The sequence below is a fragment of the Nematostella vectensis genome, chromosome 8 (genome assembly GCF_932526225.1).
Source record: "Nematostella vectensis chromosome 8, jaNemVect1.1, whole genome shotgun sequence".
NCBI lineage: Eukaryota > Metazoa > Cnidaria > Anthozoa > Actiniaria > Edwardsiidae > Nematostella > Nematostella vectensis.
In genome coordinates, this window is record NC_064041.1 from 13,212,173 (window position 1) to 13,227,617 (window position 15,445).

At 38.2% G+C, this 15,445-nt stretch overlaps 5 protein-coding genes across 8 annotated transcripts; 2 read left to right on the forward strand and 3 right to left on the reverse strand.

Moving 5' to 3' along the window:
• Nucleotides 1–683: 683 nt before the first annotated feature.
• Nucleotides 684–3,772, reverse strand: LOC5516215 (actin-related protein 2/3 complex subunit 5). Its single transcript, XM_001636248.3, has 4 exons — nucleotides 3,509–3,772; nucleotides 2,418–2,490; nucleotides 1,400–1,576; nucleotides 684–1,090 (listed from the first exon to the last, which is right to left on the reverse strand). Exons 1-4 carry the CDS (start codon nucleotides 3,646–3,648, stop codon nucleotides 1,028–1,030), a joined length of 453 nt encoding a protein of 150 aa, XP_001636298.2. The 5' UTR covers nucleotides 3,649–3,772; the 3' UTR covers nucleotides 684–1,027.
• A 368-nt stretch (nucleotides 3,773–4,140) lies between these two features.
• LOC5516214 lies at nucleotides 4,141–7,925 on the forward strand. Of its 4 annotated transcripts, none has more exons than XM_048730988.1 (3): nucleotides 4,141–4,552; nucleotides 5,530–5,737; nucleotides 7,011–7,925. In XM_048730988.1, the coding sequence occupies exons 1-3, from the start codon at nucleotides 4,216–4,218 to the stop codon at nucleotides 7,066–7,068; spliced, it is 603 nt and encodes a 200-aa protein (XP_048586945.1). In that variant the 5' UTR covers nucleotides 4,141–4,215; the 3' UTR covers nucleotides 7,069–7,925. The 4 variants fall into 4 exon arrangements, with proteins under 4 accessions (XP_048586945.1, XP_032241894.1, XP_032241895.1 ...); XM_032386003.2 differs by having other exon boundaries at nucleotides 5,530–5,713; XM_032386004.2 differs by having other exon boundaries at nucleotides 4,142–4,552; nucleotides 6,823–7,925.
• A 1,362-nt stretch (nucleotides 7,926–9,287) lies between these two features.
• Nucleotides 9,288–10,976, reverse strand: LOC5516260. The gene has a single exon (XM_032386008.2). The coding sequence runs from the start codon at nucleotides 10,887–10,889 to the stop codon at nucleotides 9,363–9,365; it is 1,527 nt and encodes a 508-aa protein (XP_032241899.1). The 5' UTR covers nucleotides 10,890–10,976; the 3' UTR covers nucleotides 9,288–9,362.
• A 177-nt stretch (nucleotides 10,977–11,153) lies between these two features.
• On the forward strand, nucleotides 11,154–13,133 carry LOC5516259. Its single transcript, XM_001636299.3, has one exon. The coding sequence runs from the start codon at nucleotides 11,348–11,350 to the stop codon at nucleotides 12,881–12,883; it is 1,536 nt and encodes a 511-aa protein (XP_001636349.1). The 5' UTR covers nucleotides 11,154–11,347; the 3' UTR covers nucleotides 12,884–13,133.
• Nucleotides 13,134–15,294, reverse strand: LOC5516213 (surfeit locus protein 4 homolog). Its single transcript, XM_001636246.3, has 3 exons — nucleotides 14,894–15,294; nucleotides 14,410–14,453; nucleotides 13,134–13,920 (listed from the first exon to the last, which is right to left on the reverse strand). Exons 1-3 carry the CDS (start codon nucleotides 15,221–15,223, stop codon nucleotides 13,467–13,469), a joined length of 828 nt encoding a protein of 275 aa, XP_001636296.1. The 5' UTR covers nucleotides 15,224–15,294; the 3' UTR covers nucleotides 13,134–13,466.
• Nucleotides 15,295–15,445: the final 151 nt, after the last annotated feature.

The following is a 15,445-nucleotide window of genomic DNA, read 5'->3' on the forward strand; positions in this document are numbered from 1 at the left end:
TTAATCGCACGGCGTTGCAGAGCTTCAACTTATCTCATGTCCGTAATTGCTTGAGGTGCCTTCCATGCTCGGCTCCACTCTGATAGAACGTCAAGATCACTCTGCAGTTTGACAGCGTCAGAGGGAGAGCTGATAGTACGGTAGCATTTGGTGTCATCCGCAAAAAGACTTAGTGAGGTACCAGGGTCCAAAAGGGCTGGTAAGTCATTGATGTATACTAGGAAGAGTAGAGGACCAAGTAGACTGCCTTGAGGTACACCGGAGAGTACTGGGAGAGGTGAAGATGTTGCTCCCTGAATTACTGTGCACTGGGTTCTGTTAAGTAGTGCGTGAACCAGTCTAGGACTTTGGCCACGGACTCCATAATGATGTAGCTTGTGTATCAGCCGGGCGTGCGAGACGCTATCAAACGCTTTTGCGAAGTCGAAGTATTTTACGTCGCACTGCTGACCCTTATCAAGAGCATTGCCAACAGAATATGGGAAAGGGATAGTATTTGACAATCTTTCAATAATGACCCTCCTTTTAGCAGCCAGGGAAAGGGAGGGATTGGCTCACACTGCGTATTCGGCCCCCTTTCTTCAGTCTGGATTCACTGCATACTTTGTATGGCTGGAAGACTGAGGATTTTAAAAAGTTTCACAGTTTTCTTGTGTTAGAAACAAACTGAATAAAAGCAATGATACACAAATAGCTGTTTTATTTTAAATGGCTAGCACCAGAATCTTTCGCCTTCCCTTACATGTGTAAAATATGCAGTCTATGTACAGTAAGGTCTCTTATTATCTATGGAATTTACACAAAACAAGTCAGATTTTCTTTTTTATCGCCTTACTTATAGTTTCACAAGACCAGTTATTTACTCTCACAGTGGCAAAACTACAAATAAGACTAAAAAAAGCTGCAAATATAAAAATGAGATGCAGAATAAACCAGTTTGGTTTTAATTCAGAGGAAATTTCAAGGATTTAATTGAAAAAATCTGACCCTATCTGACCTAATCCAAGATGTGGTGGGTTTATTAGGATTAAATTGATTTCCTATCAGTCAGCACGCGGATAATGCTTCCCAGACCGCCAGCAGCAAGAACCTAAAGATCAACCAAATGAGATGTCATCAAAACAAGCTACCTAACCCATTTTACCAGACTTAAATAAATCTATGTAGGTGGATCTGGGGGAACCAAAATTACAGAAAAAATGTATGGGAGCCACAATTAACAACTTTTCCTCCTGTCATATATTTTTAAAATAAGCCTTCTCCTTTGGCCCCTTTAGGTTGGTAAACCCAGCCCCCCCCCCCCCCCCCTCTGGATCTGGGCCTGTGCCTCTCCCTTCACACATACACACCTGAATCTGCCCCTGTACATAAAGTGCTGTATTATCAAGGCTTTACCAACCTTCTCATGCCAATTCAAAAGTATCCCGCAGCTGTTCTCGTTAGGTTGTGCAAATCCACGGTAGATATACTTCATCAGGATATCCACTTCTGATTTCGTGAGCCCCTTGAGGGCGTTGTCGATCTCATTGCTTCGTGTTGTTGTTAAAACTTTGAGTACTAGCTGGAACGCTTTATCCTGCAAAGAATTACCCAACAAATGTTTGTGTTATGGTATGACAAGAAGCCAAGCTGAACAAAAAAAACAAGGTGATCTGCCTAGGCATGGTGGAATTATTGAGATAAATCAAGATGTGCCATGTTTTATGTCTCTGTGAAAACAGTAGTGAAATTATGAGCATCAGCTTTTGGTCTTTTGCTCCCATGAAGGGCTAATGCTTGAAACATCCAAGTCAAAGCCCAAAAATTACTGAGCATAGAACTAAAAAAAAAATCCTGAACCTCAAATGGCATACGCCCTCTCCCCTCCGAAAACACCCAGATATTTTTAACACACAAGTAGGTACGAATTTCACATCACTGTGGGTCAAAGTATGCATTCCCACACACACACCACCCTCAAGGCCATAGATAGAAAACAAGCCTCAGATATTGCTTTTATTTGATTTGGGGGCAGACACTTTTCTTTCATATGTCATTTGTGCTATGTAGCTACAGCTGTGATCCTTTTGCTTCACATGAACAGAAAAATCTTGATTAAAACAAAAGTGTGTTATATGGTTGTATATTATAGTATAGAGGTAAAATAAAAAAAGAATGAAAGAAAAATGAATTTCTAATGTGGGGTAAAAAGAGGCAGACAACCTGTCAACTATAGGACCTTATTACTTGGCCTCCAACCTAATTACCCTTTGGCTGTATTAGAATACATCACATACAAAAAACTCTTCTCATTTTTTTAGGATTTATTGATGTAATGGATGGATTAAATGTATCAGATTTTCAGAGCACTATGGGAAATATATTGGTCCATAACTCCCCAATAAGAAGCCTGTACAGTGTCAATAAAAGCTATTTACCTTAACAGCTTGGTTTTTGGATAGAACAGGTGGGTTAGCCAACACAGCTTTTAGGGCTTCCCCATTTTTCTTGCTGTGTACAAGTTAAGGAAATTCCTATCACTCTAACAAATTAGTCATTCTTACACCAATCATTCCACGCAGTAAAAAAATTACAAATCTGGCAATTATGGTATCATGCAATCACAGAACAATTGTTTTAAAGTACAAGTTTTTTTACCACATTTAGACACATGTGCTGTGTACCAGGATACACTCTTTTTTTCATAAGAACATTTTTTATAAGAACAGTAATAGCTGCAGATGTCACCCCAGAGACTGACAGGGAAAATATACTTCAATCAAATAAGCCCTTTCTGATATAAATAAATTCTGGCTAATTTGTTAGCAATCAGTAAGTTGCTTTTTGTTGTGGTTATTTTGCCACAAGAAGCCAGAACATTTGTGCATGTTTGCCGCCCAAAAAACCATGTGATCTCTTAGTGCAGGTCGCCTATTCTTTTGATAAAAGGGTGATTTAGATTGACACCGGCAAAAAGATGGCGCCTCGCGCACGCTCGATTGTGTGTGCACGCTTTTCTTGTCGGCGTCACCTCCTGTTCAGGCTGGCATTTCATGCTTTTTCACGTCCTCTTCAGGATGGGACGCCGACAAGAATTAGCGTGCACACGCAATCGAACGTGCGCGAGGCGGCGCCGTGGATCTAAATCACCCTAATGAAACATGCAACTTGGAGCTGAAGGCTCATTCTGATATTGGAGCAAATTGAGAGATAATGTATTTGTAAACAAGTCCTTGAAATTACATACCCCCCCCCCCCCCCCTGCCGCCAATTTTCTTTAAAGTGATATACAGAGAGTATCAAAAGAAAGTATGATAATTCTAAAAGTATTAATTATTTAAGTATTGCAACAGAGAAAGATGCTTTAGCATTCAAGACACTAATTGAAACAATACAAAAGGCGAGATCTTGATAGTAAAATAGAATAATAAAACTTGGTGTCGAAGTTGGTTACCTTCAAAGCGATTAGCTAGACACGGTGGAATAAAGAAAAGCAAAGCGCAATATGCAAAGAGATTAGAAAGGATACGACATAAGCAGAGAGTTGACCTCCCCTTCGTCAGGGCCAGTCATGCCACCTTCGTCGACTTGTTCGTCATCAAATCTATTCTCGTCCAACTCATCTATGTCAACTTTACGGAACTGTGTGGACTGACTGCTCTTAGACATGGCTTTTGTGGCTGTTCGAGGGGGTAGTGAGGAGAAATGGGACGAAAAAGCGAAAGAATTTTGCGGCAAAGGGAACTTTGCACAACTGAGACGACAACAGGAGTTGGCTTCCGCTTACCAGCATGCATTGCAAGGGTAGTCATCTCCATGTTTCCGCACGAGTGTAACACAGGGAAACCACGGAATAGCTAAATCCAAAAGTACCATAACCTTCTTTACTAATAACACCTGAAATGCATTAAATTTCTTTCAGCCAAATCATATTTTTTTGTTTACCTTTATCCATCTATTTCTATGTATTATCCATATTTTTCTTAATGTCTGATCTTAAGCTGGTTACATATTTAAAATAACATCATATTACCGAAAAGAGACTTTTTGTATTTAGAGCTTATATAACAAAACCAAACAAACACAAGGTTTTCAAATTTTTACGTCTGTAAATTTTGACAAAAATTTTTTCTCTCCGCATGGTGTTCTGGGATTTAATCACACACCGCTGACCTTGAAACAGACGGCTCATCACTCGTTCCATCGTAAAAATATCTGAGAGCAGGAGCTCGCAAAATGGACAAATATGCGAGAATGGTTGAAAATCTCATTAGTGCTGGCATAAAACTAGTCGCCGTGGACTTCGACCTCACAATCCTCAACATTCACACCCGTGGATTTTGGCAATTCACTAGTAAAGCGCTGGTGCAACGTGTTCGACCGTGTTTTCAAGAGTTTCTAAGCAGCGCGCTTAGTTCAGAAAAGTTATTCGTAGCTGTTGTTACTCAAAGTCCCCAGGTTTCACTGGTTAGAGAAGTGTTAGAGAAGGCTCTGCCCGACTGTGATACAACGAAGATCGAAATACGCGGTAATGATGGAAGCTGGAAAGAATTTAAAGCTGTCCCGAAAGAAGGTGTGTATTTTACGATCACTACGGTGTCAACAAACGATAACAGAATCATCAAATTCCACCCAGATACCCTCTGAAAGCTTTGTCAAATTCTGTCTATGATAAAACGCGCATGTAGTCTTTACTGTATTCATACTATGTTGCATATCCCTCATTTTTTAGATCAAAGTTTGGCCTCGGTATATTTTCTGTAATTTGAGGTTTTATACCTAACTTCGCTTCAGGGGCTTTAAATGACGTCTCTAAATGTGTTTTGACTGGTTTGGTGTGCTGGGCTTTGTGCTGTTCTTAGGAAGTGTTCTGTGCATTGTTCTTCGTTTAACTCTGTTGTGACGAACCCTAAGCACGCTTTGACCAATTTGCGGAGACGTGGTATCCGAAGAATGTGTTGTGTTTTACCATATCGGCCATATTGATATCTGATCAATAAAAAAAAACTACAGTATGTAGAATTGTGGTAAGTGGGGTATTTCACTACGGTAAGTGCTTAAAATACCACTTTATGAATTATACAAATAACAATTTGCTTAATTGCCATTTATAGTGGGCTTTTTAGCTGTCAGATGTGTTGTTTTTATTAGAAAATTGGATTAGGTTTGTTAACCTTTGAGCTTAAAAATCAGGATATTTCAGTGTTTCTTTCAAATATCTGGGACATTTTCTTTAAAACTGGGTGTGTCACGTTGTTGCAGACACAGATTATGGCATAAATCCCCCCCCCCCAAAAAAAAAAAAATTATAGTGATAAGCAATATCTGTCTAAACCTACCATAGCCTCCTTTATGCTACTGTGAGAGTCTTATTATAGACTGCTTTAGAAGGCACACACACTATGTTGCCACAGAACATTTTTATATTTTTTTCACCAAATGACATAGTTAAAGACAACTTTTTATGCCTCCTTATATCTATATTTGCATCCTTCTCTTTATCAGTAAAATGCTCTGCTGATCAACTACCATCTACTTTTCTCATTATAGGCAAGCAGCAGCATATCGAATCTGTGATTCATCATATCCAGAAAAAGTTCAAAGTGAAAATATCACCTATAAACGTCATACTTTTAGACGATGACAAGAATAATGTAGAAGTTGCTCGTCGATGCAAGATGAGTGCTTTACAAATCCGCGATGATGACAGTCTTGATGAATTATTGGACAGGAGGTACTGTGAGATGACATCACACTGGTACAGCTAATACTCCTAAACTAACAATCTTTTTTAATGAAAAAATAACATTGTGACCAATAGAACTGTGAACCACCAAATATATATGTGGGAGTTTTATCTTCTGATGAAATACAAACAAAAGTTTAGTCACCTGAAGCAAATGATATTGATTGGTCAGAACAAACATTTCATATGTTTTAGCTCACCATTTTACTGGTCACTTTGTAATGGTTATTTATAATACTGTATAATTATTGTAATAATTTAATACACTTCAATCTCAGAATAGAAAGTAGACATAATGGTAGTAGTAACTCATGTAACACTAATAATAACATGCCCTTTATCATGTGTATCTAATTGAATAGAGCCAAGGACGATTAGAGTTTTGAGTAAAAGAATGCATTTGTTTATTAGCTGTGCAAACTTTTTTCTCCCAGAAGCTTTCAAGCTGGATTTTTCTTTTATGTCCACATTTTATTGCACTATTTTTCACTGAACTATTTCTGCATCCACTTCTTCAACCACTTCAAATTTCCAATAGTCTTTCTTCTATATTAGTTGCTATAATATCGTACATCAGCTATTGTATTTGATTAATGAATGACTCATGAACTTAGAACTCTGTGTTGCATTGTTCTAATAAGTCGATTAATCCTGGATTGATGTTTGAATTAACAAGTATGACGTCCAGGGCTTAGCAGTACTTATGGATACCATCCATATCGTCACATGTTGATCTCACATACAATCATGATTACCAAATTTTTCACCTTGCATTCAAAGATACATACACCCCTTCACTGAATGGATTTTTCTTCACCATTCTCTGTACATATATTCATACTGCAAGGAGCAACCATTTGATATCTGATGGGGAGGTGAGAGACTATTTCCTGCTTGATATTTGTTCTTAGCCAGTTTGGGATTTCGCTGTGACTTTTAGCTAAGGTTTGCTTGTCCAAATCCATTCTTAGCTTGCTCAAAATTATTTTGGTGAACTTATTGATTGACCTGTCAGATATAAAAAAATGGTTGTTCCCTAATCATGTGTGATGTTTTATTTAGATGTTTGGTCAGTTTATTATTGTTGTTATTTCCAGATATAGAACATCTGATGTGTGACCAAGTAGAGACTATTCAAAGTTTTATGTAATATATTTGTGAGATATTATTTGTTTGTTTCCTATTTCCACAACCCAAACAAAGATGGGATTATAAAACAGGCATAATCTTAAAAACCCCTCCTATATTGTATGTGTAATTTGTTGTCTTTTTATTTATATCAAAGGTTTTTTTGTGGTAGTATCCAACACAGCAATAATAAACTCTGTTCCATGAGTGCATAAAGACCCAGGGCATTACAGCTTGCAGCAATGAGAGGAAGGCAAGGGGTAAGACCTAGCTCTTTACCCTCTTTGATCTGCCTAGTCTACTGTACAGATTATTCTAGATGTGCTAGAGACTTGAGTGCAGCCTTGTGTGGCAATTCCAGAATAACTGTTAGGGAGTCTATTTTCTTACCAGCTTCTTTCCAGTTCTGCTTGCCCACAATGCCCTGGGTCACAGTAGTAGCACAGTAGACAGTAGACATAATATTATTTGATTAGATGTCAAACGGCTGCTAAAGGGACTATTGTAGTGTTTCCATTGTTTGACCTGTGAGGATATTTTATTAGCGATACAGTATTAGAGTTAAATAATAACTTATTTAGACCAGTCCTTTTTAATAATGATACCAATGGATGGGCACCCCCTCTACCATTACTGGGCATGCACTGTAAATAGCCAATTGTTATGATGTGTAAGGCAGTAATAATTGATAATTTTTTTAAGGAGATTAAGGTATTGTAAGAAATAACCTGCTTACTGGCAGCAGATAACTTAATCCTTCAGCTAAGCCACCAGTCATAGGACAAGATAAGGGACCATTCCCTTTTTGCTACCCCACTCACTTACAATGCTGCACATAGCTTTCATTTCAGCATGGTGGAAAATTAGCAGATGGATAGAGTTTTCCATGAGAAATGTCAACTGCCTGCAAGTAGGCTAGTATTAACTTAAAAGAACACTGGTTGTTCTTAAAGCATTTTTCAGTAATATTTAAATTTGATACTAGCAGTTGAAAACAAATAACTTTTCTTAACTATTTTAGTATAATGAATCAAATTGTATGAATGAAATAAATATTACATCATATTTTGTATTTACTGGTGTTAGATCTTTTTACCATCTATTTTATATTTTCATGTGCCCCTAAGTTTTAGAAATTCTGGAGCTGCCAAAACACCAGTCATTTTTAGTAAAGGAATGGGAGAATGATAAATCAAAGAAAATAGGGAAATTATTATTTTTTGCCTTTATTATTAGAAAACTAACAAATGTTGAGCTTGTAATCTACAGTTTTACGCTGCTTATAAATTCATTTTCATTTTGGGGTTCACTATCATCCTCTAAAGACCTAGTGTGGGCTCCCTGTGGTTGGTGCAGATGTGTTCTTCTGTTAGCCAGCAAATTTTGGAGTTTAACAGCCCCATCCACCCTCCTCAACCAACTTTTATATGCTTGTTTTAACCTGCAATGGGCTAACACTGTTGACAGAGATTTGAATGATTGGCTTGTAGACTGCAGGGAATAAAAATAGGCTTTAAATGGCTTGTACTATGGAATGCAAATCTAGCACATGCTACAAATTTATCTCTGAAGATGACAGATTGTGCAATTTTCTTATTCATACTCCAGTAACAAGTTAAAAATCAGAGGTAACTTTCTTAAAGTTCATAAAACCTTTCACTTATATCAATCTAGCCAAAACAAAGCATAGATAAACTTTCAATTCTGAAAAGGGAATTGAATTTGATTGAAATTTTAATTTTCTACAGATCTTTGAAAATTTTCCTGGCCGAGCGAAAGGAGATTAAATCGAGTGAATAATTCTGAGTTTTGGCGGGAAAATCTGAAACAATGTATTTTCTTTAAATCCGTTAAAATTCAAAGACGGCAATACCACAAAATATTGGCGAAGTGTTTTCTATTGCAATGCTTCCCACAATGAAGCGAAGAATAATTTAAAGTCGAGAATTGTATGCGAAAAAAGAAAATATAGTTTTGTTGTAGGTTTCAAAAACAGCGCGCGCTTGTGAGAATGTCCTCATTCTTGATTGCAAATGCAGGGTGCGTGCACAATGCAAAAACAATTCAAAGGCTAAAAAATATCTGCTAATATTTTGCAGATTTGTTTCCTGAAATTAAATAATCATTTGACTACCAGGTTGAGACAAAAAGATGATGGTAAAAGTTGAAACCACACAATGTTCTTGAAGACATGAAGACGGGAACCGGTTTAGCAGATGTTTTCTCATGTATAATTTGGTTGACATCTCGATCTACGTCACAAATGACTGGACCCGGGCCTTTCAGTTCACGGTCTTTTTTCCAAAGGTTGACCAAAATACCTCAATATTACAGATTTGAGTTATTCGCGAATGTGTGTTTTATAGGGTCCATACGAACCACATACCATTTGGAAGATGAAAATAAAAAGAATTGACAAAGTCTTTCAACTCTGAAAGGTTATATGGACTTTAATAAAAAAAATAATAATCTAATACTAACACTATGCTAATTTAAATAAATATATTTCTTATGAATACACCTCTATTAGTGATCGTATTCTGCATCTGCAAAGTGGGCATGCACGCCTATTCCAATGTGTTAAAAGGGTATCGGCGCATACTGAACAAAGGCACATGTGACGACAAGGCATTATTAAGATCTGCTTGGGTTGTTCTGCACAAATCACACAAAGGGTCTTGTCACGCTCACGTTCCAGTTCTTCCCTTAATCTGTTTACATGTTCATCATTACTGACAGATGGTTTGTTATCAAGAGTTGTTGAGGGTCTTTCCTCTTCTGCAACAACAGTTACTTGTTGTGAAATTATACTTCTTCTGTTAATCCGAGAAACAAAATTCTGAATTGCTTTCTCCAGGATGTCAAAGCATACAACTCCAACATTCAGCCCAAACAGGAATCTAACAGAGTATGTAATCATCCCAATTGATACTAAACTAATCATAGACAGTTTCCCCCCAGGAAATTTAGAGCTGAGATAATATAAAGCATTTTGAATGTTCTTCATTGTTTCAGATAAGGCACTGTGTACCCCAGATAAGGATGTAGTGACTGCTCTTATCATAAGTGAAAAAATACTTTTGATCACCCACAATAGATTATCAATAGTGGTTATAACACCATAATAAATTGTCCCAATCACATATGCCACAGTATTGTAGATTCTGTCGAAGCCATGATATGCACTATTTGTGATCACCGTAGCTGTTTTACTCATACCATATCCAACTATTTCCAGGACTTCCCCTGATTGTACTAGAAATCTCAGCAGATAAGACCAGAAAGTCTTGATAATAGTCACAACTGTCTTACGGATAAAACTAAACACAGCTCTGGAAAGATCATACAAGATGAGGAATGTGTTGATGATAGTGGAAATAATGAGTTGAATGACAGCATTAATAGCGTTTATAATCTCCCAGGCTGCAGACCCTGGCACTGAGGCAACTGTCGTCGCAACATGCTTGCATTTCACATACGACTTTTCCGCAACCGAACCTGCACTTTGTAGCGATGTCTTGCAAACAGAACCAGCAAACTCAAATAATCGCGGGATCCCAACAACAACAGAATGTAGCAGCCCGCAGGCTGTCCGCAACATGGAAATGAAGGTATCAATCGTGGACTCGAATAGGTGTCTAATGAACTCTGAACAGTTCTGAGCATACTGTTTAGTCGATTTGAATGTTGACATGACAAAGTTGTAGTTTGCCTGCATTACAACCCGTACGCAATACCCGATAAATTCTACGAATCTGACGACATTTTGCAGAATACGAAGTGCTCTAGCAGCTAGCTGTGTTACCGTCAATAAAACAGTGTTCATAATAAAGTAGAAGAACCCTAAAAGGCCGCGAATAAACCAAACAAGACTTGATATAGCGTCCGCCAGATAAGGAATACCTCCGACGTAAAATTCCTCGTTTTTGCTGCTTTTCCGCCCAGATTCCTCGTTTTCTCCGCGAATGTTAGTCTTTGTGGTATTTGACAGATTTATGACTGTAAAACAAAGTAGAATCAACAAAAGCTTTGACATTTTAAAGGGAGTTTCGAATACACATCCAGGAAAATCTACAAGTTGCTTCGATCATCGCTTCTAAAGTGTGCCCGCGGTATGGTGGTCAGCGGGATTCTAATTCGAGCAAAAGTTGCATTGCATTTTTTTACTCGATAGAAACAAAACAAAACAAAACAAAGGCAGTCTAAAACCATAATAATATAAGAAACGAAGAATCAACTTTAAAATAAACTATATACGTTTGTTCTTTTTCTTTTATAATGTTATGGATGTACTTGTTTATTCGGATAAAAATCCGATTGTGATCGTGAATCAAACGGAACCAATCAGATTCCATATTTCATGCAGGGTTAAGTCAATAAGTATTCGTAAATTCCCGAATGTTGGCAACAGGAAGTTCACTTGAATATCATCTGAGCTGATGTGGAATCGACTTCGTGTAGAACACGAAAGAAAAAGAATTAGGCGGAGAAATAATGGCCGAACTAGCTGTGGTTCGAGTTTCTCTAAAGTTAGTGTGGGGTTTAGTCGCCAATCGGGTGATCAACAGTCTTGAACACGGTGACTTCGCCGACGAAAAAATTCGTCAACTTTTACTGAGTGAATTTAGGAAAATTCACGAAAGTTTAAATGCCTTGAGAAGAAAAGAGCTAGTGGCAGCAACAGCTTTTATGGAGAATGGATATGAATTACTTAAAGAGGATGTCTCTGAAGCAAGAAAGGAGTTCAACAAGGCAAGGGATGCAGCACAAGTTGCTTTTGGCGTCGTTCAAGATTACCAAGATAAAGTTTTAGCAACAAAGATCATGGTTGCTTCAGCTTTGCATGAATTTGAAGAAAAGCCGGATACCGCAGCTTCATTGTGCATGAAATATGTGTCACGGCTAAATTCATTACCGGAGGTCGAGAAAGCCTGTGCGATACTTCTTGGTCAGAAATTTGGAGGAAAACTTCGGGCCTTGGCAAGCTCTGGGAGTCGAGAAGACTTTATCGGTGCTGTATCAGAAATCAATAGGTGCGTGTTTGAGTTTGTGACTGGTAGGGGCGGAGCCTCGCAGGAAGGGAGTTGGCCCTTGATACAGTGTGGTAGCGAGAAGCTCAATCCTATTGGTGAATGTATCCTTCTGCGTCGACACACTGCAATTTGTTCTTTAGCTCCTAATGACGGCTCCCCTATTGCTATGGCAACAGCACAGAATAAATTATTCATTTTAGTATCACCAGCTACTGATTTTGCTAACGACCCATTGATGGCGAATGCTGTGAAAGTATTTGACCTGGAGACAAGGATGTTCAGCAATATGCATGGGCATACTGGCTATGTGCTGTCAATCATTGCCCTTGGCAACCATCAAGTAGCAACAGGGTCTATGGATAAGCAGGTCATGATATGGGATGCTGCGACTCTCAAGTGCTTGCATATCTTATCAGGACATGAGGGTTCTATCAGAGCCCTTGGTGCAAACACTGCTAACCTATTCTCTGCTTCAGCAGACTGTACCATCAGGGTGTGGAAGAGGGACTCATTTGAACTAATGCACACATTAGAACAGAAGTCCCCCATCTCATCCCTCTGCGTCTCTAATAGACACTTGTTTGCTTATGGAGTGAGTGAGGGGGTGCAATACTGGGACCTCAAGAAGTGGGAGAAAGTTCACCAGATTGCTATCTATGGCTCAATTAACTACATGCACATTGTCAGGAACTTCCTGGTGGTCCACTGCAGCAATGAACTCCGCATTGTGAACCTTGGAAATTTACTGGAATGTTGCAAACTTTCCAAGACAGGCACTATGTCTGCAGCCCTACATAACAGCATTTGCTGTGGTTCTGAGGAAAGTCTCATGCTTATGCATCTGCCATTACAGAAGTGCATTGGTAAAAAGGATTTGGGCTCTGAGCAGAGACCATTTAGGGTGCGATGTCTAGAGTATGATTCCAAAACTGGTTACTTGTATGTCGCAGGAGCAGAAACTTTGCCACACAAGCAGGAAACTATTCTCAGACTGTGATATATCTGTATATGTTTATTATGGCATTGAGTAACCTTAAAAGATAATAAGATTAATGTCTCTGTTTCAAAAGTTTTTATTTACCAAATTTAATGTAATGTTAAAAAGGCAATGTAAAAATGGGTATCTACTAAGAAAAACAATAACAAGACAAGGTTTTCATTTAAAAAAAAGGTGAACGTTGCATGGAATGATCGTCATTAAAGTATAGAATAATGTAGAGTTTTGTGAAAAACATGCATAACCATTATTGAATTCACTCTTTATTCACAATGATGAAAGAGACTCCCCTCAAACAAGGTGATTCACCTATGTAATTATTAACTTCACATGCTAATACAGAAACCTTGCTTCTAAGCTTTTATAAAATAATTCAGTCTGGGAGAACTATACAATGCTTTGATTTCTCCCTGTGACAAATCCCATACAATAGGAACACCCCCTATGAAAATACACTTCTTTTGAAAGCTCCACAGTATGGGTACATATGCAATAGGTATGATTTACTTTAACATCAATTGTAAACTGGTCTTTAATCACTGGTTGGTATAAGAATTTGAAGGCCTAGTTCACAGTTCGCCATCTACCACTTCTTCTTGTAATCATCAACACTGACACCTCCTGGCCCAAGTGCCACAACCAGAAGCAAGCCGCCAATAACAGACATGGTTTGGAAGAAATCATACTTGAGGAAATCACGCATTGGAGAATTGGAATCGAAAACCCAGAAGGGGTTCAGCACTATATTCAGAACAGACAACAAAATGACAAGCACCAGCGACGCAAGCTTTGTCTTGTAACCAATGGCAACGAGGACCATCAGAATGGTCCCTGCAATGTCCAGCAACAGATATGAGAAAGACAGCTGAAACCTAATCAGGGTGGCAAACATGAAGACGAGAAGCACGCGGCCAGTCAGCTGAAGGTAGGTCTTTGGGGTGTTACCCCCCACACTCGGGACGCCCGCAAAGAGGCTCTTCTGCTCTGAACGGGAGTCAGCTAAGATTAAGAGAAGGCCCCCACATAACGCAAGGTTCCTGGATAGAAAAAGGAAATTTAAAAATAGAAATTTAAAAGGAACATCAATAAAATATAACTGTAAGCAAATGGAAAAAAAATCACATTAACAAAATAGAATGGTAAGCAAATGGAAAAGCTCATTGATATAATAAAATAGCAAGCTAATGGTACTGTAAAGGTTCCGATAGCCCTCTACAGCCAAAGAAATCACTCTCTTCTCCAATTACATTTTCCAATTATTCTTAGTATTTCTAGAAATTTGTGTTGATTATTGAACTTTTTTGCAACCTGGATAAATATATATTTCAATTGTGCTTTTTGGTAATTAACCTTTTAAAAAGATGAGAGGTTTTCTGAAGTATTTGGTGAAATCTAATGACACCAGTTGATAAAGGGTCACAAGATTTTAAAAAATGTGACAAAAATGTTTATGGGTGAGTGAATAGTGCAAGGAACACAGAAACTTGTCAATTATTTATTTCTAAAAATTGAACTAGATATGTTACCTCAACAAGAACTTGAAATCCCACAAAATGCTATATCCAATAGTCTGAAATACAACAAAATAACAATAGTTTTATAATCAGAATACACATCTAAAAGGGGAGTTGGATTTAGGCCCTTCTTTTATAAAGTAGACATGAAAAAAAAAATATCGACCGTTAGCTATGTAATATAGTTAACATTTTTGGAAAAATAAATGACAAACCAGAGGGAACTTAATTATAAATATAAGTTTCATCTGAAATTCGCTTAGTTGTAAGTACTCTCACTAGGGAAATGTACACGTAGCCTATACATGTCTATGTTTCATTAAAATGTCAAACTGACTTAAAAATCAAAGTCTGATTTTATAGCATCTTTATTTTAAAGTCGCTCTAATGTGGCAAAAAATGAAGGTCACTCAAACAGGCTGACTTTTAGCGCGAGTAAAAAAGTGACATGGGTTTACTGGTTGTGTCTGGGATGGTTTGATTATTCTTCTCTTACCTGAAGCAGAACAACTGATGCGAGTATTCCCACGGCGTAGTCAACTTTCTGACGACTAAGAATCATAAGGCAGCCTCCTAACTGAGCCAAAAGGTTGTAGATCACAAAAAGCACACTTAGAACTGTCCCACAGTGCCACGTTTGGTCGATATAGTCGCGCTGTTCCCCCCATTGAAACCACATTCGAATTCCATCCTCGAAGAACGTCGAAATCAGACAAAATCGCGCGACGTGTGGCAAAACATGCTTGCCGTTGCGAAGAATTTGATCGGCTAAGTCTTCCGCCTTGTGCATGAATTCACTGTACTTGGAACCTCCAACGGTAACCATCTCGAAAACTAAAAGGCCAGCTTACGGCTAGAAGCAATGATGGCCGCCACACAAAGGAAAGAGGCAGACCATAATACACTATCATGAAGTGCCACGTTAGCCTCGGGTATGACGTCACCGGAAGAGAAAATGACCAGTTATCTTCCATGTCCATCCCCACGACACAACCCTATCATATAACAATAGTATGATTCTGACAATTTAGTATATAATCTCGCTTAT

Bases quoted from the DNA above. Each gene is read 5' to 3' on its own strand.
- LOC5516213 (XM_001636246.3), bottom strand. From the start codon at position 15,223: ATGGTTACCGTTGGAGGTTCCAAGTACAGTGAATTCATGCACAAGGCG. The intron at 14,454-14,893 runs GTAAGAGAAGAA...GTTGTATTTCAG, and splicing joins CATCAGTTGTTCTGCTTCAG to ACTATTGGATATAGCATTTT. The intron at 13,921-14,409 runs GTAACATATCTA...TTTTCTATCCAG, and splicing joins GATTTCAAGTTCTTGTTGAG to GAACCTTGCGTTATGTGGGG.
- LOC5516259 (XM_001636299.3), top strand. From the start codon at position 11,348: ATGGCCGAACTAGCTGTGGTTCGAGTTTCTCTAAAGTTAGTGTGGGGT.
- LOC5516215 (XM_001636248.3), bottom strand. From the start codon at position 3,648: ATGTCTAAGAGCAGTCAGTCCACACAGTTCCGTAAAGTTGACATAGAT. The intron at 2,491-3,508 runs GTATCCTTTCTA...ACTTGTACACAG, and splicing joins GTCAACTCTCTGCTTATGTC to CAAGAAAAATGGGGAAGCCC. The intron at 1,091-1,399 runs GTTGGTAAAGCC...GTTGATCTTTAG, and splicing joins TTTTGAATTGGCATGAGAAG to GTTCTTGCTGCTGGCGGTCT.
- LOC5516260 (XM_032386008.2), bottom strand. From the start codon at position 10,889: ATGTCAAAGCTTTTGTTGATTCTACTTTGTTTTACAGTCATAAATCTG.
- LOC5516214 (XM_048730988.1), top strand. From the start codon at position 4,216: ATGGACAAATATGCGAGAATGGTTGAAAATCTCATTAGTGCTGGCATA. The intron at 4,553-5,529 runs GTGTGTATTTTA...TTCTCATTATAG, and splicing joins TAAAGCTGTCCCGAAAGAAG to GCAAGCAGCAGCATATCGAA. The intron at 5,738-7,010 runs GTACAGCTAATA...TTTATATCAAAG, and splicing joins TGTGAGATGACATCACACTG to GTTTTTTTGTGGTAGTATCC.